This window comes from Bos javanicus, chromosome 4 (assembly GCF_032452875.1).
Source record: "Bos javanicus breed banteng chromosome 4, ARS-OSU_banteng_1.0, whole genome shotgun sequence".
Classification (NCBI taxonomy): domain Eukaryota; kingdom Metazoa; phylum Chordata; class Mammalia; order Artiodactyla; family Bovidae; genus Bos; species Bos javanicus.
In genome coordinates, this window is record NC_083871.1 from 28,236,882 (window position 1) to 28,263,659 (window position 26,778).

At 37.0% G+C, this 26,778-nt stretch overlaps 1 protein-coding gene across 7 annotated transcripts in view; it reads left to right on the top strand.

The window, feature by feature from the left end:
• HDAC9 (histone deacetylase 9) overlaps positions 1–21,668 on the top strand; it is a 992,890-nt gene extending 971,222 nt beyond the window's left edge. For all 7 annotated transcript variants that reach the window (XM_061413649.1, XM_061413654.1, XM_061413650.1 and 4 more), the window contains one exon: positions 15,532–21,668. In XM_061413649.1, the coding sequence (XP_061269633.1) occupies positions 15,532–15,571 (40 nt within the window). In that variant the 3' untranslated portion in view covers positions 15,572–21,668. The remainder of the gene's footprint in view (positions 1–15,531) is intronic.
• The last annotated feature ends 5,110 nt before the right edge of the window (positions 21,669–26,778 follow it).

Here is a 26,778-nt window from a genome sequence, read left to right on the forward strand (position 1 = left end):
AAAAGCTTCTTGTGGACTTCTTTCCTTAGTTATCTCTGTTTTTCAAGATACTATTTTTCTTTCTCTCATCATTCTGAAATTACTAACAAAGGGGGAAAAGGGGAGCAGAAGCTGGAGGTATGGCTTGTCAGTTGCATAACCTTCTATGACTGTCCATGACATACAACTACTGGGTGAAGAGAAAAGTTACCTCCCAAGGAGATTGGAATGTGTGTAAAGGAAATGTGTGGACTTGGGTCTGATGTTATTTTACTTTATGATAAGAAGGTGTTGATTTTAATAAGCCTTCATATGAATAGCTTTCAGGGAAAAAAATGATGACCTCAGTCCATGGGGTCGCTAGAGTTGGACACGACTGAGCAACTTCACTTTCACTTTTCACTTTCATGCATTGGAGAAGGAAATGGCAACCCACTCCAGTGTTCTTGCCTGGAGAATCCCAGGGATGGGGAAGCCTAGTGGGCTGCCGTCTATGGGGTCGCACAGAGTTGGACACGACTGAAGCAACTTAGCAGCAGCAGCAGCAGCAAGATTGCTTCCTTTTAAGAAATGTGTGTACATCTTGGTGTTCAACAGACCATGCTACATTCAGGATTTCTTTCACGTGTATGAAGACCAAAACCCCCACACATGTACGAAAAGTAACGGTGCTCTCTGTGGAGGACTTCAGAGTCACATTTCTTCAGTTTAAAGATGACTAGGTGAGGCTTTACTAAAGCTCTGCCAGCTTGCACTTCTAAATTGCTTCTGAGGGTGAAATTGAACTCCCTCTGTCAATAACATCACCGTTAATTACACAGATCCTGCTACTAGTACATAGGTTGGCAGTTTTCCCAAGAAGGCACAAATTCGAACAGTTTTAGCTTTCTTGCTTTTACTGGGTATTCAGAGTTTAATGGATTTAACATCTTGCTTTGTCCATAAAGAGCAGGAGATACATTGAATAACAGATTTTTGTGCAATTGTTTTTTCTTCCTACAACCACTTAAAAAGGCATCTTCATATGGGTATCTGAAGCATAAGGGAAAACTTATTTTACATCTGATAATATGAACTAACCTCCTGCTGTTCCCAGCTAAGAAGCAAACCAAGTTCATAATTCAGAGGTGTTGTAGTTATTCCCAAGGCCAAATACAGTTAGTTGTCTGTCATTTGAGGGCTGTAAAACTAAGGAAACTAACATCTGTTAGTGTTGGATGTAAAAGGAGCATAGCTATTCTTTAGAATTCATTTTATGTAGAGAAGCAAAGCTAAATTCTAGCCTGAGTGGAGTGAATTGTAAGTAATTTCTCCCGTTAAATTGCAGAGCTTAGAATAGTTAAGAATAGTAAGCCCTGTTGTGAGCCCCATGTAATATAAAAATCTCGGCACTTTGCAGGAATTGCTCTGTAAGCATGCTTGTTTATCCTTAGGTACACAGTGTGCTTGACTCCTGATAAGCTACAGGGACTTGACCCTGACTTCAGTTCACAGTGATTTTTAAGCTTCATCTGATGGCAGAGAAAGGATGGGGGAATGTGAATGTTTTGATGTACAGGGGAACAAAGTTGAAGTTTGTGGCTTGAATTCATGTTTCTTTATCAGCTTTAAACATTGTATCTATTTTGATTAATTTTTCTTATGGGAAGGAAAATGGTTTTGCTTGAAATATTTTCTGTGGCTTTGAACTCACTTTTTCAGCAGTGAAAAAGAAAAAATTCTTCTAGAACTGGCTTTTGCATTTCTGTTGAATCAGGCATGAATTTCATCACAGAGAGTCAGACAGGGAAAACCCTTGCAAGCCACAGAGCATTTATTCTTTTCACAGGAATGCTATCAGAATTGTCCTCCTACTCGATATGGAAAAAAATGGCTTTCACAATGAGGTAAAGAGGTAGAAATGTTCTTGGGCCTTTGTTATGAATGCAATGTTATACGTACACAGGAAATTGAAAAATTAGAAAAATCAGAGAGCTAAATGGATGGAAAAGGGTGAAGGCAAGATTCTTTTTATAGGAAATTCTTGCCAGTTATTTTGGAGAATATATTGGTGTTTGGAGTGAGATGACTCACTTTGCACTAAGATTTTGGGTAAAGCAGCTCTTTTCCTGGCCAACTCATATCTGACTCATTTACCACTAGTGAATAAAGGATAAAATGCTCCTGGCTAGGAACCATTGTAAGTATTTTTTGTTCATTTTTTTTGGGGGGGGGGGCGGGCAGGGGGAGGTGGGCGAGATGACAGCACAGTGCAAAGTCTTTTCATTTTTATAACTCACTGATGGATCATGAATAACAAATTATTAGAAAAAGGATGGGGATTCATTTGGGGGATGGTTGACTGAAGTATAGTTTTCAAAACATAATTTTCAGGTGGCAAAGGACTTGAGCAGGAAGGAAATGACTGGTGGTGGGTCAGCAAAAAAACAACAGGACAAAAGGAGAAGACAAAGCTAAGTGGGACCAAGGTCTATGTTCAAAGAACGTGAACCAGGACTGGGCATGTAGAGCGTGTCGTTGGGGAGAGAAGGCAGTGGTCTTAGCTTTTTTCATGTGTCAGGAGACTGCACCTTTAAAAGATGATAGTTTGCATTGGTCAGGTGTGTCTCAGATGCTTCTGCTTTGGAAAGGCCAGTGCAGTGCTGAGGTTTATTCTTGGATACCAGTTCAGGCCCTGCTGAAAATGAAGGACAATTTCTCTCTGGCAACCAGGAGTTCAGAATGATCAACCCCTAAGTTATTGGGAGCATATTTACACTCTGGATTTTCTGTTTTTTAATCAAAACAAAGTCAGGTTTTCAAATGTCAGTTTATTGATTATAGTGTCAGTCACACAGCTGAGCTACCAGGGAAGCCCTTTCAGTCACACTGGAACTTCATCATTTCATCTTCAACTTCTGTCAGTTTTTCTCATGAAAGAGATGATCTCAAGTCATTATATTATACATAAGCATGGGAAAATGTGTCATTTTGAATCTTGTCATTCTGTTTTTTGAATAACCTATCTCATTTACGTATATGAAAGTATAATAAGCTGGAAACTTCTAAGCATCTGCTTTGGCTTTCAGTAGCTTATCAGTAGTGGCAAGGACTTGATAACCCCATTTTCCTGTATCTGGAGATTTATATAGAAATAGAGACCTATTAAATACACATTTATGTCTAATAGAAATACAACTTGGTTTTCCATGTTTGGGGATTGTCTCTTACGGGTTTCTGGAAGCTAAATGTTGCAGCAGTTATTCAAGTTTCTGGTTTTTCTCTATGATACCATTATTTTGAGCACTTGATTTATCTAGCCAGGCAAACATTCCAGTATTCATTTTATTCTTAATTTTCATCCAGTGTCAACAATTTGTTAGTTGAAAAGTGGGCTGAGATTAGGAAGCTCCTAGTAAGGGAAAGGACAGTATGCCCCTTCTTACCTTCCTGTCCTCCTCCTGGGCCCATCATTTTTCTCTGTGTTCAGTGCCTGAAGTGTGTTCTTGGGATGTGTGTGAGCTCTTAGGGAATAAATCCAGTGTGTTTGAGTTTGTTTACAAATAAGTGTTTAATTTGAAAAAAAGAAACAATATACTTCTTCACTGTTATCTTCTTACCACTACAGAGGAAGAGTAGAGTGTGACTCTGGAATCAGCTTTGTATGTGCTCAGTGACTTTAGCTGTGTCTGACTTTGCAACCCCATGGACTCTAGCTTGCCAGGCTCCTCTGTCCATGTGGTTCTTGAGGCAAGAATACTGGAGTTGGTCGCCATGCCCTCCTCCGTCGGATCTTCCCTAGGTTCAAATCCCATCTCCAAATTAAGCAACATGTGCCTGATCAACAGTTATTATCTCTCTGGGCTTTACTTTCCTTGTTTTTAAAATGAAGGGGAAATTTCATAGGGTTTTGAGGATGAAATGAGATAATTCATCTTAAGAACTTGACAACATGGTAAATACTCAGTATTAAGGTTGGCTTTTATTATTTTTCTGTCATTTTCCTGCTGCTTCAGTTTGCATTATTGTTTTCCCTCCCTTAATATATTGTTCATCATCTAGTGACCTACAATATTAGAAATAGATTGTACCTGGGCATCTGTATGTTTAACATTTAATATGTTCATAGGTTAAATCAGTAGTGTAGTCATTAAAAATAAGAGATTGATAATCACTAAGCAATAAATTGATTCAATTAACTAATCTTGTGATTGGCTGACGAGAACTGTTACAATGCCTAATACATTGTAGGTAATAAGTACTTCGTACTGAAAGAGTTCAAGACAGATGATGAAACATTGTTAAAATGGTAATGGCAATTCGTAGTACTGTGTGAGCTTTCTTTGTCTTATTGTCTCTATTTACTATTTTCTGAGGGAATCAATGTTTTTATCTTTCTGTAAGTTTTCAAAATGTGTGTTTTACATTTTTCTTCCATAGTACCATTGACAGTATCCATTTTTCAGATACGCTGGCTGACCAGAATCCATAGTACTCATACCATAGAGATGGATTAACTGAGGAAACATAATAGAGACAGGAAGGGAAAGCAAAGTGTCTGAATGGAGAAAGGGATTGTCTTGGGTGAGGTGAAGGGGGATATGGGAATGATGCTGACAGATGCCAGGATTATTCTGTGATCTGCAGGAGGAGGCAATGGCACCCCACTCCAGTGCTCTTGCCTGGAAAATCCCATGGACGGAGGAGCCTGGTGGGCTGCAGTCCACGGGGTTGCGAAGAGTCGGACACGACTGAGCGACTTCAGTTTCACGCACTACAGAAGGAAATGGCAACCCACTCCAGTGTTCTTGCCTGGAGAATCCCAGGGACGGGGGAGGCTGGTGGGCTGTCATCTGTGGGGCTGCACAGAGTCGGACATGACTGGGGCAACTTGGCAGCTGCTGCGGCAGTAGGAGCAGGGAGAACATCTGGTCCATTTAAACATTTTCTGATTATTTTCTACATGCCAGACAGTGTTGAGAGTGAGGGTCACAGAGTTTCCATGGAGTCTTCAAAATTTTCACATATTCGGAGATTGTATTCATTTTCTCTTACTATCCTAAAGAAAATATTACTACAGACCTAGTGGCTCAAAATGACAAAAAAGTCAGAAGAGTGACAAGTTTCTGGGTTAAAGTACAGAGGTTGGCCAAGTCTTGTTCCATGCTAGAGGCGCTAAGGGAAGAGACTGTTTCCTTGCCTTTCCCACTTCCTAGAGGCTCCCACATTCCTTGGTTCGTGACCTCTTTCCTCTGTCTTCAAAGCCAGCAATTTCACATCTCCAACCTTTGTGCAGTCTTCATCCTCTCTCTCTCTGACTGAAGGAGGAAAAAAGCTGGCTCAAAAACAGGGAGGTCTCTCTGCTTGTAAGATCCTAGCATGGTCCCACCAGGATCATCTCTCTGTCTCAAGGTCCTTAATCTTACCATATTTACTAAGTCAGTGTTGCTATGCAAGGAAACATATCCACAATTTCCAGGGACTAGGATGTCTTGGTGGGGGGCTATCATTCTTTCTACCACAGGATCAAACGTACACAACCAACTACAGTAAATGATAAGTCATTTGATAGACTGAGCTACAGGATCAAAGAAGACTTAACATAGGCCAAGAACTGGGAACAAACCACAGAGGCAGGACAACTGAGCTGGGGTAGAAAAATGGAGGATTCCACCTAGTAAGTAAGAACAGAGGCATCCAAGATAGCAACAATAGCTTGAGCAAGCCATCTAGTTTTTAAAATTTTTATTTTATATTGAACTATGGTTGACTCACAATGTTAATTTCAGGTGCACAGCAGAGTATTCATGTATCTATTCTTTGTCAAGTTCTTTTCTCATTTAGGTTATTACAGACTGCTGATCAGAGTTCCCTATGCTATACAGTAGGTTCTTATTGGTTATCTATTTTAAATATAGCAGTGTATACATGTCAATCCCAAAGAGTTTTACAGTACTTTGTCTTATATTTAGGTCTTTAATCCATTTTGTGTTTATTTTGTATATGGTGTTATGGAGTACTTTTTAATTTCATTCTTTTACATGTACCTGTCTAGTTTTCCCAGCATCACTTATTGAAGAGATTGTCTTTCCTCCATTGTAGGATCTTGCCACCTTTGAAATAGATTAAATATCTGGTTTTGATTTGCATCTCCCTGATAATTAGTGGTGTTGAACATCTTTTTATGTACCTGCTGGTCATCTATTAAATATGTATCTTCTTTGGAAAAATCTCTCTTCAGATATTCTGCCAATTAGGGTCTGTTGTGAATAAAGCTGCTGTGAAGTTGTTTTGTTAATATGGAAAAAACACATAACATTTACTATATGGACCATTTTAAGTATACAGTACAGTAGTATTAACTGTATGCCCATATCTCTAGAACTTTTATCTTGCAAAACTAACACTCTATACCTATTAAACAACTTTCCTTTTCCCCTTAGCCTAGCTCCTGGTAAGCACCATTCTAAGAATTTGATGACTTTAGATATATCATATATGTGAATCATGCAGTATTTGCCTTTTTGTGACTGGCTTACTTTACTTAGCATAAAGTTGTCAAGGTTTATTATCCCTGTTGTAGCATATGACAAAATTTCTACCTTTTTTTATGGCTGAGTAATACCTCATTGTAGGTACATACCACATTTCCTTTATCTATTCATGTGACAATGGGCATTTAGGTTGCTTCCACCTCTGGCTAGTGTGAATAATTCTTCAATGAATGTTAAGTATATAGTCTATCTCTTCAAGATCTGATTTTGAATAATTTTTACTATATACCCACAAGTGGAATTCCTGGATCAGATGGTAATTGTTTTTAATTCTTTGAGAAACCTAAGTATTTATGAAAGTTTTGTACAGGTTTTACTTTGTGCCATTTTTCTTTCCCACCAGCAATGAAAGACAGTTACATTTGTCTTATATCCTCACCTGCACTTGTATAATGGGTCCTTATTATTTTAGCCTTTCTGGTGGGTATGTAGTGAAAGCACAATACACTATCCAATTTTCTCACAAAAGCTATATTCATGTCCATATCAGGCCTTCTTGGCACACACCCTCCCTTCTGATTGGCATACTTAGCTTGTCTTCTCACTGACCCTTCACTGGCTTTCACATTGTCCTCCAGCTTACCTTTTAGAGCTCAGATCAAATATCACTTCCTCTTCCTGGAGAATTTTCACTGACTATTAATACCCAAATTAGATCAGGTCCTTCTGTTCTATCAGTACTGTGTCTCCCCTATACCTCTCGTACATAGAACAGAGCCAGGGGTGTATCATAGATACTCCATAGAATTATTTCTTTAATCACTGAAAATCTCCGTAGTCTGAGGAGTGTGCCGGCATTGGTGGAGATGTGAGGCTTTGGAGCTCTCACAGTGAACTATGGCAGAATTCTGGAAAGCAGTTTACTACCATTTTAGTCAACACAAAGCAAAAAACCTGGTAATCTTGCTCCTAGAAATGAATACTGAAGACATTCTCATCCAGGGTAATTACATGTACTAAGAAGTTCACCACAGCTTCTTCATGATAGGTAAGAAGGGAATCATCAAACCCAGTGTCCATTATTGGAAGAACGAAGGCCAAAATGTGAAGGTTACACCATCAAGGAGATGCCATGTATTACTTGGCTGCTACAGACTAGATAACGATAACTGCATACAGTGATGTTTATATAATGAATGTAGTACTCAGTGAGAAAATTACACAACAGAAATGATAAAATTTATATAAAATGAAAATATATGTCCATAAAACAATAATATGTAACTTTAAGGAATCCTATGAACAGAACAATGTACATAACAAGAATTAGATTGCTTACCTTGGAGGAGGATGAGGAAAGTACAGGGATTAAATTAAATCAATAAACCAAGAGGAAATGTGTCTTAAAAATAACATTAACATAAATTAACAAATGCTGCTTTAAAAATCATAGGAAACTAAATACCCCTTTAAGGAAAAATACAAGAATTTAATTTTATGCTATATCTTGTCTCAAATTCTTTCTGCTTTTTTAGTTTTGTAAATTAACTATTGTGATTGCTGGACTAAACTGATCCTTAATGTATGAAATCTTTGGCCTTCATCAATAGAGGACTGTGTTCACTTCTACTTATTGTTGTAGAAGTTTATGTCTTTCAGCCAGCTGAACTATTATACAAAAATTTATCTTTGAAGGTTTTATTTTACAGTTATTCATGACTTTTCTGTATCTCCACCTCACCTAATTGCAAATGGAATTAAATCCATATACTGAAGAAATCTCTCCCTTTCACCCATCTCTCACCACAACTGTGTTTCTGTTAATCGAGGTAAACCTGGTATCTGTCCATAGAAGATTAAAGTGGAGAGCCCCCACGTTTCCAGAGTACCAAAAACAGACACTTAAGGGTCATCTCTAACCAGTTCACTTTGAAGATGATTTCTTAACTTAAAAGAATATGTAGACATGTAATAGGGGTTAAGTAACGATAATACTGTATCCACTGAGAGCTATGGATATGAGAACACCCAGAGAGCAGATCACAGATTATTATTTCAGTTTTAAAGAGACCATGACTTACAGGTAAATTTTGGAAAATGGCAGAGCTGGGACCTCAACACATGGCATCTGCCTTGAAATCCAGGAAATTTTCCAACTACTGTGTTTTAAGACACAGAGATTTGGCTGGTTGTGTGTATTCATTTCATCAGAATGTAAATTAACTATTTTCCCAAAAGCGGTTAATATAAAATGACTTTGGAGAGAGGATAGTGAAGAGAAGTATCTTGATAGCAAGCTTTTTATATTGTACCTCAAAGCCTTCATGTTTTAACAGAAGCAACTTCATTCTGCAGTGAATGGTTTGTGCTGAAGACACTTTGCTTACCTCCTCAGAGTCTAGGATAAATGCCTGGAGAACTCACACATCTTCCACCCAAGGCAGATATGTGCTCTTTACTTCTTTGACCCCTGAGACATTCTCTACTCACCACAGTCTCTGAAATTCCTGCTACAATTAAGTGCTAGATGCAGGGGAATGATTATGTTGGTGTGGTTTTGGGTTAGAAGTAGGAAAATTCAGATGGAGGGAGTATTGTCACTAAGATGACAGAAAAACTGAGCCTCTGTTCCCCACCCCTCCCACACACACACACCAGAGATCAATAATTAGACTGCTCTCCATGAACAGAAACAGCCCTGGGAGAGCTTAGGTGTCCACTTTAGAAACACCTGCAACAGAGCAAAACAAAAAACCTGAGAATAACTGGACAAAAGAGCTTCATTTTGTCTGTGTCAGCCCATCCTCCAGGCTGGCATTGCTCAGCACCAGGAAGGAGAAGGTTCCCTCACCAACAAAGGGAGAACAGCATGACTGGCTTCCCCAGCTTTCTGGGACACTGCAGGAAAGACCCACTTCAGTTTCACTTCACCCAGAGATCAGCAACGCTGAGATGTATGACATGACTAGGGACAGGGAAGGAGGGCAGCGGGCCTACCAGCAGCAGTCCTGCAGTGGGAGCAGCCATCGTTCCCAGGGACTTGCTCTACAAGGAGCCCAGCTTCCACCATGGAAGAAACCAGTGCCCAGTACAGCCACTTTCAACTCCCTGCAGATTTCTCCACTGAGATTTGCCCCTCACTGGTTTTCACCTCCATGGTCATCAATAGCCTGAGTTTCTCCTTGCTCCCTCCCCACCACACATATAGCCTGGGACCCTTAGCAGTGGCCAGCCCCAGCCTCTGTGGCTGTGCAAGTCCAGGATGCCAACCTGTGCATGTCCACACTGTCAGCCCCATTACGAGCCTTCAATGCTGCGTGTGCATCCAGCAAGACCTGCAATCAAGGACATCCGTGCTGACAGCCAAGGCCCCCTCAGATGCCTCTGGGCTTTCAGCATTCAGCCTGTCTCTTGTTACTGGCCTGAATCTCAACTTCTGCTTGCTCCTCCAGCTGTGTACCTGCACACCCCCAGCCTGGCTTGCATCACAAATCTCTACTGCCATGCTCACCCCTGTGGTGAGACCCTTCATCCATGGGAGTGAGTGGGATGATGTATCCAAAGTGCTGAAAGAAAAAAAAAACAAAAACTGCCAACCAGAAGACTTTACCTGCCAAAGTTGTCCATAGAAATAAAGGGGAGATAGACTTTCCCGAACAAAAAGAAGAAAGCTGATATAGTTCATCACCACAAGACTTTTCTTTCAAGAAGTGCTGAAAAAGAGTTCTTCACACTGAAAACATAGTACAATAATTACTCCCATGAAAATATACAACACACTGGTTAAGCTAAGTATATAGTCAGTTGCAGGATACTCATACTATAATATGGTGGTGTGTTAAACACAACTCTGTTTAAAGGCTAAAGTACAAAAATATTTTAAATAGCTATCAGTTCAGTTCAGTCGCTCAGTCGTGTCCGACTCTTTGTGACCCCATGAATCACAGCATGCCAGGCCTCCCTGTCCATCACCATCTCACAGAGTTTCACTCAAACTCACGTCCATCGAGTCGGTGATGCCATCCAGCAATCTCATCCTCTGTCGTCCCCTTCTCCTCCTGCCCCCAATCCCTCCCAGCATCAGGGTCTTTTCCAATGAGTCAACTCTTCGCATGAGGTGGCCAAAGTATTGGAGTTTCAGCTTTAGCATCAGTCCTTCCAAAGAACACCCAGGGCTGATCTCCTTTAGAATGGCCAGGTTGGATCTCCTTGCAGTCCAAGGGACTCTCAAGAGTCTTCTTCAACACCACAGTTCAAAAGCATCAATTCTTCGGTGCTCAGCTTTCTTCACAGTCCAATTGTCGCATCCATACATGACCACTGGAAAAACCATAGCCTTGACTGAACAGACCTTTGTTGGCAAAGTAATGTCTCTGCTTTTGAATATGCTATCTAGGTTGGTCATAACTTTTCTTCCAAAGAGTAAGCGTCTTTTAATTTCATGGCTGCAGTCACCATCTGCAGTGATTTTGGAGCCCCCAAAATTAAAGTCTGACACTGTTTCTACTGTTTCCCTATGTATTAAATAGCTATAGTAATTTATTAATGGATAAACAATAGCAAAAAAGTATAAATCATGACATCAAAAAAAACTAGAGAGAGGAGTGAAAGTATATGTTTTATATGCAATCAAATTTATTAACAGGATAAAATTAGACTGTTATTATCTATAAAATGTTTCAAGTAAGCCTCAGGTTAACCACAACACAAGAACCTATAGTAGATAAAGAGAAAGGAATTAAAGCATACCACTATGGAAAAATCATCAATTTTAAAGGAAGGCATCAAAAGAGGGAAAAAAATAAAGTACAACTATATGGTGGCAGTAAATTATTAACTAGGAGAGATAAGAAAGCCTTCTTCAGCAATCAATGCAAAGAAATAGAGGACAACAACAGAATGGGAAAGACTAGAGATCTCTTCAAGAAAATTAGAGATACCAAGGGAACATTTCATGTAAAGATGGGCTCGATAAAGGACAGAAATGGTATGGACCTAACAGAAGCAGAAGATATTAAGAGGTGGCAAGAATATACAGAAGAACTATACAAAAAAGATCTTCATGACCCAGATAATCACGAGGATGTGCTCACTCACCTAGAGCCAGACATCCTGGAATGTGAAGTCAAGTTGGCCTTAGAAAGCATCACTACGAGCAAAGCTAGTGGGGGTGATGGAATTCCAGTTGAGCTATTTCAAATCCTGAAAGATGATGCTTTGAAAGTACTGTGCTCAATATGCCAGCAAATTTGGAAAACTCAGCAGTGGCCACAGGACTGGAAAAGGTCAGTTTTCATTCCAATCCCAAAGAAAGGCAATGCCAAAGAATGCTCAAACTACCGTACAATTGCACTCAACTCACATGCTAGTAAAGTAATGCTCAAAATTCTCCAAGCCAGGCTTCAGCAATATGTGAACCGTGAACTTCCTGATGTTCAAGCTGGTTTTAGAAAAGGCAGAGGAACCAGAGATCAAATTGCCAACATCCGCTGGATCATGGAAAAAGCAAGAGAGTTCCAGAAAAACATCTATTTCTGCTTTATTGACTATGCCAAAGCCTTTGACTGTGTGGATCACAATTAACTGTGGAAAATTCTGAAAGAGACGGGAATACCAGACCACCTGACCTGCCTCTTGAGAAACCTATATGCAGGTCGGGAAGCAACAGTTAGAACTGGACATGGAACAACAGACTGGTTCCAAATAGGAAAAGGAGTACGTCAAGGCTGTATATTGTCACCGTGCTTATTTAACTTATATGCAGAGTACATCATGAGAAATGCTGAGCTTGAAGAAGCCCAAGCTGGAATCAAGATAGCTGGGAGAAATATCAATAGCCTCAGATATGCAGATAACACCACCCTTATGGCAGAAAGTGAAGAGGAACTCAAAAGCCTCTTGATGAAAGTGAAAGAGGAGAGTGAAAAAGTTGGCTTAAAGCTCACCATTCAGAAAACGAAAATCATGGCATCTGATCCCATCACTTCATGGGAAATAGATGGGGAAACAGTGTCAGACTTTACTTTTGGGGGCTCCAAAATCACTGCAGATGGTGACTGCAGCCATGAAATTAAAAGACGCTTACTCCTTTGAAGGAAAGTTATAACCAACCTAGATAGCATATTCAAAAGCAGAGACATTACTTTGCCAACAAAGGTCCATCTAGTCAAGGATGTGGTTTTTCCAGTGGTCATGTATGGATGTGAAAGTTGGACTGTGAAGAAAATTGAGCGCCGAAGAATTGATGCTTTTGAACTGTGGTGTTGGAGAAGACTCTTGAGAGTCCCTTGGATTGCAAGGAGATCCAACCAGTCCATTCTGAAGGAGATAAGTCCTGGGTGTTCATTGGAAGGACTGATGCTAAAGCTGAAACTCCAATACTTTGGCCACCTCATGAGAAGAGTTGACTCATTGGAAAAGACCCTGATGCTGGGAGGGATTGGGGGCAGGAGGAGAAGGGGACAACAGAGAATGAGATGGCTGGATGGCATCACTGACTCGATGGACGTGAGTCTGAGCGAACTCTGGGAGTCGGCGATGGACAGGGAGGCCTGGTGTGCTGCAATTCATGGGGTCGCAAAGAGTCGGACACAACTGAGCGACTGAACTGAACTTATTAACTATTAATAATTATTTTAAATGTAAATGGCTCAAAGTGAAAGGACCGCTGTACTCGAATGTTCATTGCAGGGCTATTTAAAACAGCCTAGATAAGAAAATGTGGTGTATACATAAAATAGAATATTATTCAGCCATAAAAAAATGGTTCAACGTGGGTGAAACTTGGGAGCATTATGCTAAGTGATATAAGACAGAGAAATATAAATGCTGTATGATCTCACTTATATATAAAATAAAAAAAAATTGAACTCTATATGAGGCGATGGATATTACCTTAACTACTGTGGTAATAATTTCACAATATATGTCAATCAAACTATCGTGCTGTATACCTTCAACTTACACAGTGAGGTATATCAATTACTTTTCAATAAAACTGGAAGAAAATGTTAAACTCATAGAAATAGTAGACTGAAAGTTACCAAGGGCTGGGACATAAGGGAAATGGGACAATGCTGCTCAGAATGTGGAAGCTTCCAGTTATAAGATGTCTAACTGCTGGGGATCTGATACACAGCATGATGACTTATAGCTAACAATGCTATATTGTACACTCACAATTTGCTATGATAATCTTAAATGTTCTCACCATAGCAACAAAAATGGTAATTATAGGAGGTGAAGACTATGTTATTATGGTAAGCATTTCATAATATATATGTGTATCAAATCATCACATTGCCTTTAACTTGTAATCAACAAACTGTATCTCAATAAAGCTTGGAAATAATACAAAAGTTCAGTCTATTGAAGTATCTGATTTGAAGATTATATACCTATATAATCCATGTATTCTCACATGTAAATATGATCACGTTTATGAATAAATTAGCTTACTTACCCAACTGTTTTCCTTTTCTTCTGGGAATGCTGCTAATTTTACTTTGGAAAGATTTTACTACAGGATGACTTGTGATTCATTTAAAAACCCTTTACATTATATAGCAGGTCTAAACAGTTTCTCACAACCTCCTTATCCAATATACTCTTGGACAGGCTATAACTTCTCTAAGAATTTTTCTAAATATTCCACATAGACTCATTTGGATATCCTTTTTAAATAATAATGAATACCTAACATTTCTCATTCTTTTGTGGATGCATTAAAATGTTTTACTGTTCCATGGATAAAATCTTTTAATGTTTTAAATTTATTTTAAAAATGCTAAATTAAAATGGCAGCTACTTTATTGATACATATAGAAATCTTTTTTCTTTATATGTATGAAACAACACACCTAATTGTTCATTTGCCTTCATTAACAAACATTCTAATATGAAAGTAATGCATTACAGAATATTGGCAATTAGATAAACCGTATGAAAAAGAAAATTAAAACCACCTACCTGTTATTCCACCATCGAGAGAGAACTGTCATCCAATTATTGTGTTTCCTTATGGGAGCACAGGCATAACTCTGTACCGTTCAACACAGTTTTATGCTTATGTTAGATGATGAAGGGACAAATCCAAAGCATTAAGTAACTACTGTCTCATAGTATATATTGTTTAGAAGTTAATTTTACTACATTTTTTAACCTTCACTAATTTTGTAAGGAACGTCTTTTTTTCTCAGGGTTTTAAACATGAAACCACAGCCTCACAGAAGTATAGTTACAACATTAGCAGTTGCAGTATTAGCAAATTGCAGAGCTCAGACTCATACTTGGTTCTCCCGACATCTCAGACCCCAATGTTCTTCCCCCAGCAACCCAGCTCCCTCAATGTATTTGGATTCCGGCTACAGTTTGTCCTTTTGACTAAATTAAAAATCATTCTAAAAGTTTGCCTTGAAACACCCTCAGAGTGTTAGTAAATTAAGGCTAAATCTCAAGTATAAATTTTCAAGCAATTAGTTTTGGTTTTGCCGGAGCAGAACACCCCACAGATGATGCTGAATAAAAACTATTTACACACTACGATAGTGCATTTCTTGTAAAAACGTTGGGTCTGTAGCAGCGATTTGCTAATCAAATTCAGAATTTGATTTGAAATGCCTCCGGCAGGCAGCCAATCCAGTTATGAAAGAACAGAAGCAAAAACCAGAACCCTGGTGAGTCTCCCTCAGAAGCTAGCTAGGTCCTTTGCTCTCGTTAGCAAACTGGTTCCATAGGAAATCACTGCAATTGCTCCTAAAATAAAATATCGTTAATTTTTTCAATAAATTATTGGACTGTATGAGACACAAAACATGAACATTTTGCAATCTAGAGTTATAAAATATTCTGACATGTTTTAATATAAACAGGAACATTTCCAATGATTGCTTGGATCGAAAATGTTTTTCCACTTGACATTTGTTTATACTTCCTAGGAAAGAAACTCTATTTATGGATAACTGAATAACACAAATAAACATCAGAGAGAGCTGAAAAATCAGCTTTGATTATGCATGAAAATCTACAATGTCATTGTGTACTCTCATGCTGTATTCTGATTGCCTGTTTATTTTTACAGAACTGCTGGTGAGCCTATGGAAGAGGAGCCAGCCTTGTGAAGTGCCAAGTCCTCCCCAGCCCCCTACCCCCGATATTTCCTGTGTGTGACATCATTGTGTATCCCCCCACCACCCAGCACCTTCAGACATGTCTTGTCTGCTGCCTGGGTGGCACAGATTCGATGGAACATAAACACTGGGCACAAAATTCTGAACAGCAGCTTCACTTGTTCTTTGGATGGACTTGAAAGGGCATTAAAGATTCCTTAAAAGTAACCGCTGTGATTCTAAAGTTACAGTAAACCACGATTGGAAGAAACTGCTTCCAGCATGCTTTTAATATGCTGGGTAACCCACTCCCAGGCCCAAAGTATGAACTAGAAACATGCAACACAGCATTAGATACTGTTAATTACAGATGCTACAACAGCCAGTGAAATTTTGGGCAAAACCTGAGAAATACTCATTCCTGACATTCTGATCAGATTTTTATTGGGTAATTTTTTGTCAGACAGTCTTAAATTGTTTACAGGATTTGCTTTCAGCTATGAACGGATAGCAATTCCTGACAGATCACGGGATTTGTTTTGTTTTGTTCTGTTTGTTTTTGGCCTTTGTTTTAACACATGGTTCAACTCTTGCTAGTAAGAGTCCAACATGGAGGAACTGAGATGCGGCTTTTTTCAGGGGAATAAAACACGCAGTATCTCAAAGTCCAGTGGCAAAGGCATGTCACATATTGTATGTAATTTTTTGAGAAGTCATGCCCCTTGCGTAACATTCTTCCCTCTCTGTGTTCTGACACAGGAACTTTGCAGTTCATTTGGGATGATGGCTCCCTCCTGCCCATCCCCCTTGCGCCCTCCCCCTAATGTACATTTCTTGCTCTGAGGACAGTAGCTCTGAGCATATGTTCCATGGAGTATTTTAACTGTCTTTGAAAAAGTGTGTGTCTTTTCAAAGCCATCTTAATTTGTTCCAAATCTATCAAGAACTTCTCTTACTTTTATTTTAGTCTTCCATCACTTCCTTTCTTCTTGCCTTTCATCCTTCCTTCCAAAAAAAAAAGTGAGGATTACCCACAATCTCCCCAATTACTCAGGAGCTTTGTGAATTTAGTTTATTTTTTTTTTAACTTCCCAGGGTAACACAATTGCTTAGTCTGATGTATTCTTTTAGCTGTAAAACCACTGAGGGTAAATATGGTCTAAGCAATGTTACTGAATTTTCCAGATCTTTGAAATGTGTTAATGAAGGCATTGCCTATTTGAAGTCACCTAAAATTGAGTTAACCTTGAAATTGTGCCTTCATTTGAAAAAAACACAACACAAACTTAACCTTTACACATGTTGCCTTAGTGTCAAAGGCAAAAAATAAAGGACATTTATTTCCGAGATTAAAAGCAACTTATTAAATATAAGTAGGTTATCCCCCTACCTCCCCTTATTCTATTTCAGTGTATAACTCAAACACCTAAAGACATTGATGTAGAATACCTCACAGTATTTAATATCTGACGATGCTTTCAAAGAGTTGATGTTTCTTTTTATATATTTTCCTAACTCAAAGGATATATTAAAGCCATAAGTGAAGATTGTCATGCTTTTATTCAAAAATCTGAAAGAAACCTTAATTAAAACAAGGTTTTAGGGAAGGCCATGATACGAAAGATATGGAACAATATGGTTTTAGTTAAAGAGGACTCCAACCTGTAAATCAAAGATGAAAGATTTCACTCAAGTAGAATTATATAACTCCCTTTTGTTATACAGTCAGACCATATTTTTCATGCATTTGGTTTTCTTAGGATTACCATTTTAATTTTAAAGACTTTTATTACATATACAAAAATGGCTCGATACTTGGTTTAACATCTTAGAAATTTGAGACACTCTTTGAAATAGGAAATCTGAAATGGAATGTAACTCAGTATTAGTTAAAAATTACTTTCATTGCATAAGGGTAAGGTCAATCTAGATTCACAATAGTAATGAATTTTTTTTCATGATATTTTTAGAGAAATTCATGCTAATCATATTTGCTAGCTCTTGCTATTTTTGCTGTAATTGCTTAAGGAGATTTACTTAAAGAAACCAAAGGCTTAAAAAAAAAAAAAAAAAAAGGGCACATCCCCCCTCCCTTTAAAAAGGAAAGCTATATCATATTGTAATTGGAAACATAATTGTGACTTTTTAAAATCAACTTTGTAATTACAAATCTCTAATATTCCTCTCAGTCCTGCCAGATATTTTTTTTAGACTTTGAATAAGAAAATGAAACGGTATAATGCAAACATACTAATTTACTGAAGTTTCCTACAATAATTTTACCTTAAACATTACACACAGCCATCAGTCTGATAAAGCCAAATCACTAGCACATCGCCATGGCTTTTAAGATTTAAAACCTTAAACATTAATGAGTTAATCACACAGCCTTCCACGTGATACAGGACCCAGTTGGTTGCAGTTAGAGTCTTTAGGATACACAGAGAGGCAGATAAACTATGGAGAGGATTAATCACAGCTGAATGTAGTTGTAAGAACCAAATGCCAGTGCTTTTTGATTGTACCGTTACAAGATGGCGTGTAGCCCTCAGGAACAGAATGGAGGCTTTTGGAGAATATCAGTACTTCTTTTGAAATAGAACAGCATTTTTTAGAACAGGTAGTTTCTCTTGGTATAGTTTCCTTCACTTACACATTTCATTTTTATTGCTCACAAGAATTCCCAGTAAGAGGCTGTTAGAAAAACTCTTCTGTAAGCATTATCAATAATATGTCTCTTTCTATTCCCTGCTTTGAAGGATAATTACATAGGCTTTCTCACAATCTTATAACAACTCATATATGAGGGATAAAAATAAATGTTTTTGCAAAATCTACTAGTAAACAATACAAGGAGTGTAATAAGATTTGATAATAGGTACAAAATGAAAATGTAAGAAAATCTTCTCAATTGTAAAATCTGGGATTATATATTGAAATCCAGTTTTATTAAATAAGTAAAATGAAATGGAACTCAAGTGATAATAGAGGCTATTTAATCATTGCTTAGTAGGTGAAAACATTTTGAGATGAAATATTTTTAAATATTTTAACAAATTTACAACATCAATACTTTGGCCACCTGATGTGAAGAGCTGACTCATTGGAAAAGACCCTGATGCTGGGAAAGACTGACAGCTAGAGAAGGGAAAACAGCATGAGATGGTTGGATGGGATCACTGGATCAATGGATATCAGTTTGAGCAAACTCCGGGAGATAGGGAAGGACAGGGAAGCCTGGTGTGCTGCAGTCCATGGGGTCACAAAGAGTCAGACATGACATAGCAACAGAACAACAATGACATCAATAGTGGAGACAAAAGTCAGCTTTTGGAGAAAACAGATACTTATGAAAAAACTACTGCAAGTTACATTTCCATGATCAACTGTATAAATTGAAATCATACCTTTGGTTTTGACTATAAACCTTTGCAAAATTCTCCCACATCTCTCACTGGCAACATGGTAGATTTGAAAGCAGGACAGCTCCTCACGGAAAGATTTCAAAGACTAAAAGACTGGTCTTCCCCAACAATTCAGTACCATTTTAATTCAGAAGGATTTCCCCAAAGCTCTGTGGATTTACTAGGATTCTTTGAAGATTCCATATGGATATAAAGTGATCATGTGGAAGTTCTCCTGGGAGACAATTTCTCTCCAATCAGCATTTTCATACTTATTTTTTATCCTAGCATTTATTTTAGGACAATTTAATTTTTTTTTTTTTTTTTTACTATTTATCTTTAGAAAGTTTACTCTGTCTCAGTGGAAGTATTAAATGCCTAATAGCCGCAAAACAAATAAACCAAAGGTTCCTGTCTTAAAAGTGATTCATTCTGAGCTTGAAATAATCACTGTCATGAGTTTGACATTGTCATTTCTAGCAGCATCTATCTTCTTTTCCTGATTCAGGAATGAAATCACTTACTGAGTAAATTTTTTTTTAAAGTAGTAGTAGGAAACAACACACCTGCTGAGCCAATCCATAGGAGGGCATTTTCATCTTCAAAAGAAATGAAAACCAGATGGTGTACGCTAAGAAATGAAGGCATTTTGTTGTCTTCAAAATTGATCATCAGCATGGTCATGATCATCATCAAATATGTCCTGTGTTCCCAAAGGACACAATTATATTTTGGTTTCCAGCACTATTTTGTCCTGTCTACTGCCTTTTGAATGAAGTATTATGAGTACTACATCACTTTCATCAACACCCTCACTAAAGTACATACGTGCCTGCATGTGGCTTCTTTTCCTGGTCATATTTACATTGAAAATCTTACCTTTTGCCTCCCAACAGCTTGTTTTTACTCCATCAAATGCTTTGTGAAGCACAGCATGATTGTCTTGTGACCAAAGTATGAAGTTTTTAGATGAACATGGTATACTGACAAAGGCCTACAGAACTTGATTTCTCCAAATCAACTGTAGTTTGTTTTGCCTGTGGTACACCTGGCAGGTTCTATGTAATGGTTTATGCAACAACTGAGTCAAAGTTACTGACATTCTGGAAATAGCTGGGTCAGACAAGTGAACCTTACACTTTTGATCTGGGGCTGCTTCTGCTTGACCTCAATGATAGGGTAACAGGGTTGTAATAACTTCTCAAACCATCTTAATTCTCAAACTGGAACATTTAGCAAATATGTGGTAAATTCACCATACAGTGCCAATCTTTCTAACCAATAATTTCCTTTCCACCCCTCCCCTCCTTCCCTTGTCCAACTGCCAATACCAAATTGCCATATCGAAACTATCAGAATATTTTCTTAAATTTGTTTCCTCAGTAGAAGCAACCTTGGCAACTTATTTCCTATGACATCACTAGGTACTGGCATTTTATAATATATAAACACTCTAGTACATACTCTCTTTTATCTTTCTCTTCAAGAACCACTTGACTTACTGCTATTCTCAAGAGATAAATCAAGTTATTGTGTTTGGATCTACAGCTCTGGACCTGTCATTTGCTTCATTAACACAGAATTTTTCTTTTTGTCTTAAATGCAGTTTTCCACTGTTGGTACTACCTAATTGTGTTGTGCTAGTTATCACGCAGAGAAGATTGTACATAGACTTTTCTTGTCTTTTAGATGATGTTTTATGAGTCAAACCCACAAGCATAAACTCCAACCTGAAGAAAAAAATGGCAAAGGAGAAATTTTAAATCAATATAATTTGGAAGTAAGATATTTACAGACTATTCAAAGCAATCCAGAGTTCTTTTATTTCTGTTTAGGCCTTAGGCGTGTTAGAAGCAAATGTTGCAACATCAAGGAAGGAGGGTCAAATGTTTTGTGGGACATTGTAGTCATGCCCTTTAGGCTTCAACGTGGTGCCCTTTTTTGGAGTTGGCATTTTATGACATTTGGTTAGAGATCTTGCAACAATTTTTGACTACTGCTTTTATTAAAACTGAGTAGAAGTAGAATAGATTTTTTGTTATTTGTGTGTTTTTTTTTTTAATATAGGAATTAAGAACTCTAAAATCTGAAGAGGAATGGCACTTCCTTGGGTATGCAAAGACCGTTTTTAGATTAAAAATCTTCATATGCTCTTCCTAAACTGTAAGATTCCTAAACTCTTTCTGGGTAAGCAGTGTCAACGTCTAGCTGCACAGTTGGGTGATATGTAATTGTCTTTTCAGTGGCGACTGGGCATAAACAGGCATGCTGTTAACAGTGAGTGGTCATTCTGTAGATTATAGCCTTGGCAGTTTGTGTCATTTGAAAGCAAATATCCTGATATTTTTTAAATAAGGTGGGCAGAGCAGGCAGGAAATCAATACTTGTCACTCTCATGATTAAACATGGACCAGGCTTGTTGATGTGTATGCCAATCAATCTGGAGTTTCTGGCTTGGTGTAAAATTAAAATGTCTTTTATATTGTGGTCTGCTATCTGTTTCTGTAATAAGATCAGTTTGTTGTCTTCTGTGCACCAGTGGTTTTGCCCTTAATTTTTTTGGCTAGCATTCACTAAAATCTGTCATCCAGAACTGCTGAGAAAAATACATGTTGCCAAACTTTTCTTAAAATTGTGCTGCCAGTGATGTTTTCCCAGATGTGAAAAATAATTATCTAATAAAGGATTAATACCTAATAACAATACCATTGTTGAATATGCTCATGGACTATTCACCTTCTGATTCCTTTTCTTTTGTATTTCAAAATACTAAATGGAAAAGCCAATGGTGTGTTCCAGATTATTGTTGATGATGTTAACGTCATGATTCTCCTTCAAAGAATATGAAAGCTCTCCTTTTTGTCTTGTGTTTTCTACTGAACTAGACCTTCCTCTAGTTGTAGAGTGAATAAAACCTATTTGAAATAAAAGTGTTCTTATTTTTCTACCTCGATAGTGCCTACAATTAAACTCTGAATACTAGCTGTTTAACAAATATTTGTTGAATAAATATTACTAATTATAAATTACTGTGCCATATAGCTGCTCCACTTTCAAAACGCTAAAATGTTATTTGCAAGTAAATTCCCTTTATAATACTATGAGAATTCACCAAAGAAGAAAAAGTAAATTAAAACGGAATTGCTATTTGAATGTAGGTTTCTGGCTAGGGTAAATAATAATATTGATAGCTAACAGTGATTAAGCACCAACTATGTGCCTGTTGGCTTCCCCAGTGGCTCAGTCATTAAAGAATCCCCCTACAATACAGGAGACCACCTGTAATAGAGGAATCATGGGTTCAATCCCTGGGTCAGGAAGATCCCCTGGAGAAGGAAATGGCAACCCACTCCAGTATTCTTGCCTGGGAGATCCCCGGGACAGAGGAGCCTGGCGGGCTCCAGTCCATGGGTCACAAGCGTTGGACCCAACTTAGCAACTAAACTACTACTACTACGTGCCCGTTACTCTACTGAGCACTGTACCAAATTCTATTATCCATCACATGACCTCCACATCATGTATTACTCCCATTTACAGATGAGAGCATGGAGCAAGGAAAGGCTACTTGTTTGCTTGTCCATTGACAATAAGAAGATTAAATCCTTACCTGTGTCTGTTTAGCTCTAAAGCCTGTCCTCCCTCCAAACAGCAAACATGGTATGTCAAAGACGGCATACTGAAAGCATTCTTTAAGTATAAAGCTATGAGTAACCTTCAGAATAGACTGTTCATTCTCTGCTAACCTTATGATTTTATTAAATTATCATTTTAAATGGATCTAGTAATTGCAACTAGGTAAGTACAAGTTACAAAACATTTTTTCCCCTCCTTATTACAACATCTTTCTTTAATCTGGTCAAGAACTCTAAGATGTCTTCGGAATACATGTTCCAAAAACTCTTGAAATCCATTCCAACACCAACACTTATTTTTGTATTTTATAACCCCCTGCAATGTTTAACAGCCTAAAACATAACTGTTTCCAATGGACAATGGTTTGGGTTCCTTCTGGGAAAAGATAGTAATATTTTGTCTAACAGAAAGTAAACTTGAGATGGAGTGGGTGGGTAGAGTCAGTTTCAATGATAAACACCTTTGGTTTAATCAGATTTGTCAAATGGCAAATGTTACTTCATGGTTCTTTGCTTTAAGTTTTTACAGTGAAATGATAGCAATTGAAAAGGTGGAGTATAAGTAAAAAATAAGAATGAATGTTTACTTTTAGAGTTAGGTTAAAATACTTCCAAATATTATAATTACTGCTTAGCTTTGTATATTAATGTTAATATCAATTTCTGTGATTCTCCCAGGTGACCACAAATGGATGATTCACCACATATCCTAATAAGTACTTCAGAGAAAATGGATAGCTCTTCTTTCAGATGTCCTAAAAATAGGGAAACAAGAGTCAGGGAAGGAGATGAATGAATTCCCTTTTTAAAATCTTTTTTAAAAACTGGAAATAAATCTTGCATTTATGTTAGATCAACTCAAATTTAAAGTTCTTAGTATATCTAGAAAAGCCACTATTAATTCTGTATTCAAAACATACATAGTACAAATTTTTATATACTCCCACATATATTCTTTGTTTTTCCTCCAGAAAGCTTAAAAAATTTAAAATGTGATAGTATATATCAACTTAATTAGTAAAAATACCTTAAATTATATATTTATGAATATTTATTCTTAATTGTATATGAAGACTTTATATCCATGTTAAATGTGGTTGTTTCAAGAATGTATATTTTTAGTACATTATTTTTTTCTCTTTGCTAAACATTTGTCTTAGTTGTTTCATTTATTCTTAAAGAAATAATATTTATTAAAAATTTACCCTGTGTTCCTATTTAAATCTCAAAACATTCTTGTGAGTGGAGTAAATTAATAGATGAGGAAACTGAGAATCACATGCCAGAAAAAAGCCCATTTACTTTACTGCTGCCCAAACTGTTTTATCCAGTGTAATTAACATTCACTGAATGCTTACTGTGTCACATATATTCAGTGTTTTTTGTAATAGCATTGAGAAGAGCAAGAAAATTGGTGATACAACTATATAAAAGAAATGAAAATTTCATTAAATCTCCCTCCCATATAACTGCAAAAGCAATTTTGCCAGAGTTTTGAGGTTAGAATTGTATGATATGAAGGCTTTAAAAAGTGTGACCTGTTTTTTCTTTTTTCCTCCATAGAATTGTAACACAGAGGCAGACATAGAACACATACAAGAAGTATTTGTTGTCTAAATTACATATGATTATATTCACAGGAAGATTTGGACAAAAATCTATCAGGAGAGTAGATATCATTTCGGGTGTTTGTTATTGTCCCTTTTATCACTAACGTCCTTAATGTCAACATTCAATTAAAAGTACCTAATGTTGAGAATTACAAAGTAGATTAAATTTTTAGACATCCTAAAAATCCCCTTAGAAATTGCTTTCTGAATTGCAGTCATTTGCATTTCTCTCATTATTTCTTTTTTTAAAAAAATCAGTTAATTATAATTTCTGGTACATCAAGTTCCAGATAATCAAGTTCTTCAATAACCATTTCTGCTTTATTTCATTTGCCCTTTAATGAAACATAATTTTCAACCTCTTTTACTTTCAAAGCACTGATCTTAAGCAGTAGTTTCAGTTCTTTCATCAGAACCCAAACTCTGATAGACTATAACATCCTCATCAGACAGAATGTATTTATAAGGGGTTTCTGTGCCATTAAAATTATTCTGCCATTTTGAAGTTATAATTTCCCCAGTTTAAAATTCGGCCCATGCTTAACTAAATGCATTCTAACTTCTTTTTATGATTATATATATGTTCATCTCTTCTAAGAAACTATTAGATTAAACCCAGCAGTTCCACACAGCCATACACACTGCTTTGCAATTGGGGAATATTTATAAAAGAGTTGCTAGATGCTATGAGATAGTTCCTTCTTGTCACTACTCTTTTTAAGCACAATGGAAAGTGAATGGAAAAGTATATGGAACTCTAGACTATAATCTGTGTTGCAAAATCATTGTCCTCTCTGTTGAGATCAAGTTGAGTCAGCTGTTCAGAGCTTTAAGAAACAGACCTTTAAAAGCAGGCAAATATATAAATCTTGTTTACAGAAATTCAAACTGGGTTGATGTATTTCCAGAGCATTCCCAGAGAAGATAATGGGAATGTTTCTAAGTTTAATGTTCTACTTCTGTTCTTTTAGGGAAGCTATGCATAGTTTCTATTATTTAGTGATTACTCACATTATTGACTTGACTTAAACTGAATTATCTTAGTCATACATCTCTATTTTCCCTTTTCAGAATGAGTCTTAAATTACATTGATTCTTATATACTCTACTTTATGTCTCATTATTGTCTAGTATTTAGTTTCACCTTGTTTTAACATTAAATTTATTTAAAACAATTGTTATATATCAGTGATTAGTATTTCCATTTATAACAATAATAGTCGTGTTTCATCATGTTGGCCAACTTCTTTGCACAATAATTTTGCTTGCACCCAATTTCTTTCTTCTTTCAGGTTTGCAGTGGTTAACTTCCGCTTTCCCTGTTTAAAATGTTTTCTTTTAGCTTCACTCTTAAATGATATGTTGGCTAGATATAGTAGTCTATGTTGCATGGTGACAGCATCATTTTATTCTATTCCTGCCTCCACTTTCACTATCAGTATGTCTTGAATTGCCTAATTATTCCTTTGAAAGGAATCTATTTTTTCTCTCTCTCTAGATCTTTTAAGATCTTCTCTATGAGTAGGTATGATTTTTGTGTTTATGCTACAAAGGTACTTATGATGTTTTTTAAATCTGAAAATAAAAATCTTTCATCTATTTTGGGTATCCTAAGTTATTTATAATTGGTAACAGCTCTCCCTATCTTCTATTGCCTTCTTCATTCTTTTTTAATGTAACTCTTAATAGATATACTGATAGGCCTCACTCTATACTTTTTGTCCATGAACTTGCCTTTTACATTTTCCATTGCATTTTCTTTTTATTCTCCCTTCTGCATAATTTGCTCAAATCTTTTCAGGTCTAGTTTAATGCATTTCTATACTATGAATTTTAACTTTCAAAGACTACAGTATTCATTTTCTAAAATGTATTCACTTCTTTTTCAATATTCCTCTATTGGTGTCTGATTTTCTTATTGCTTTATACTTCTTGTTTTACATTTTAATCATCTTCTACACATTTAGTTTATGGTGTCTCTCAGAGTTCTCTATGGGCTTGAGTACTCAAGCATTGCTTATATAGTTTATTTACTCTTATGAAAAAAAATCATGTGAATTCATTTTCGGTAGACTTTTACCTGTGGGAATTCCATATTATCTGAATTGAGGACATACCAATTTTGAGCATTATTTTATTCTGGCAGGGATCCCATAAGTTTTACTACTTAGGACTACTTTGCTGCTAATTTTGCTACTTTTGGGTTCTTTGACCATCTAACTGATGTTACCTTAAATCACGAATCTATATGCAGGCTTACCACTTCTCAGGATAAACTTTCTTTCCCATCCAGTATCCACAAAAGGTTACCAGCTTCCTTGTCATTCTGTTGTCAGTGGGCAGATTTTTCTTTTTCTTATTTCAGTCTTCCCTGCCACTTGGGGGCAGCCTTTCAAGGATCTTAGATTAATTGTAAACATGGTGTACAGGATAGGTTTCACAGTTCCAACTCTCTACCTCAGGAAGTTCCAAATATTCATCTCCTATCTCTACATAGGTATTAAAACACAAACCTTTGGGTTCCCTGTTCTGGTAACTCCTCACAACCCCACCCCAAGCAAATGGCAGCA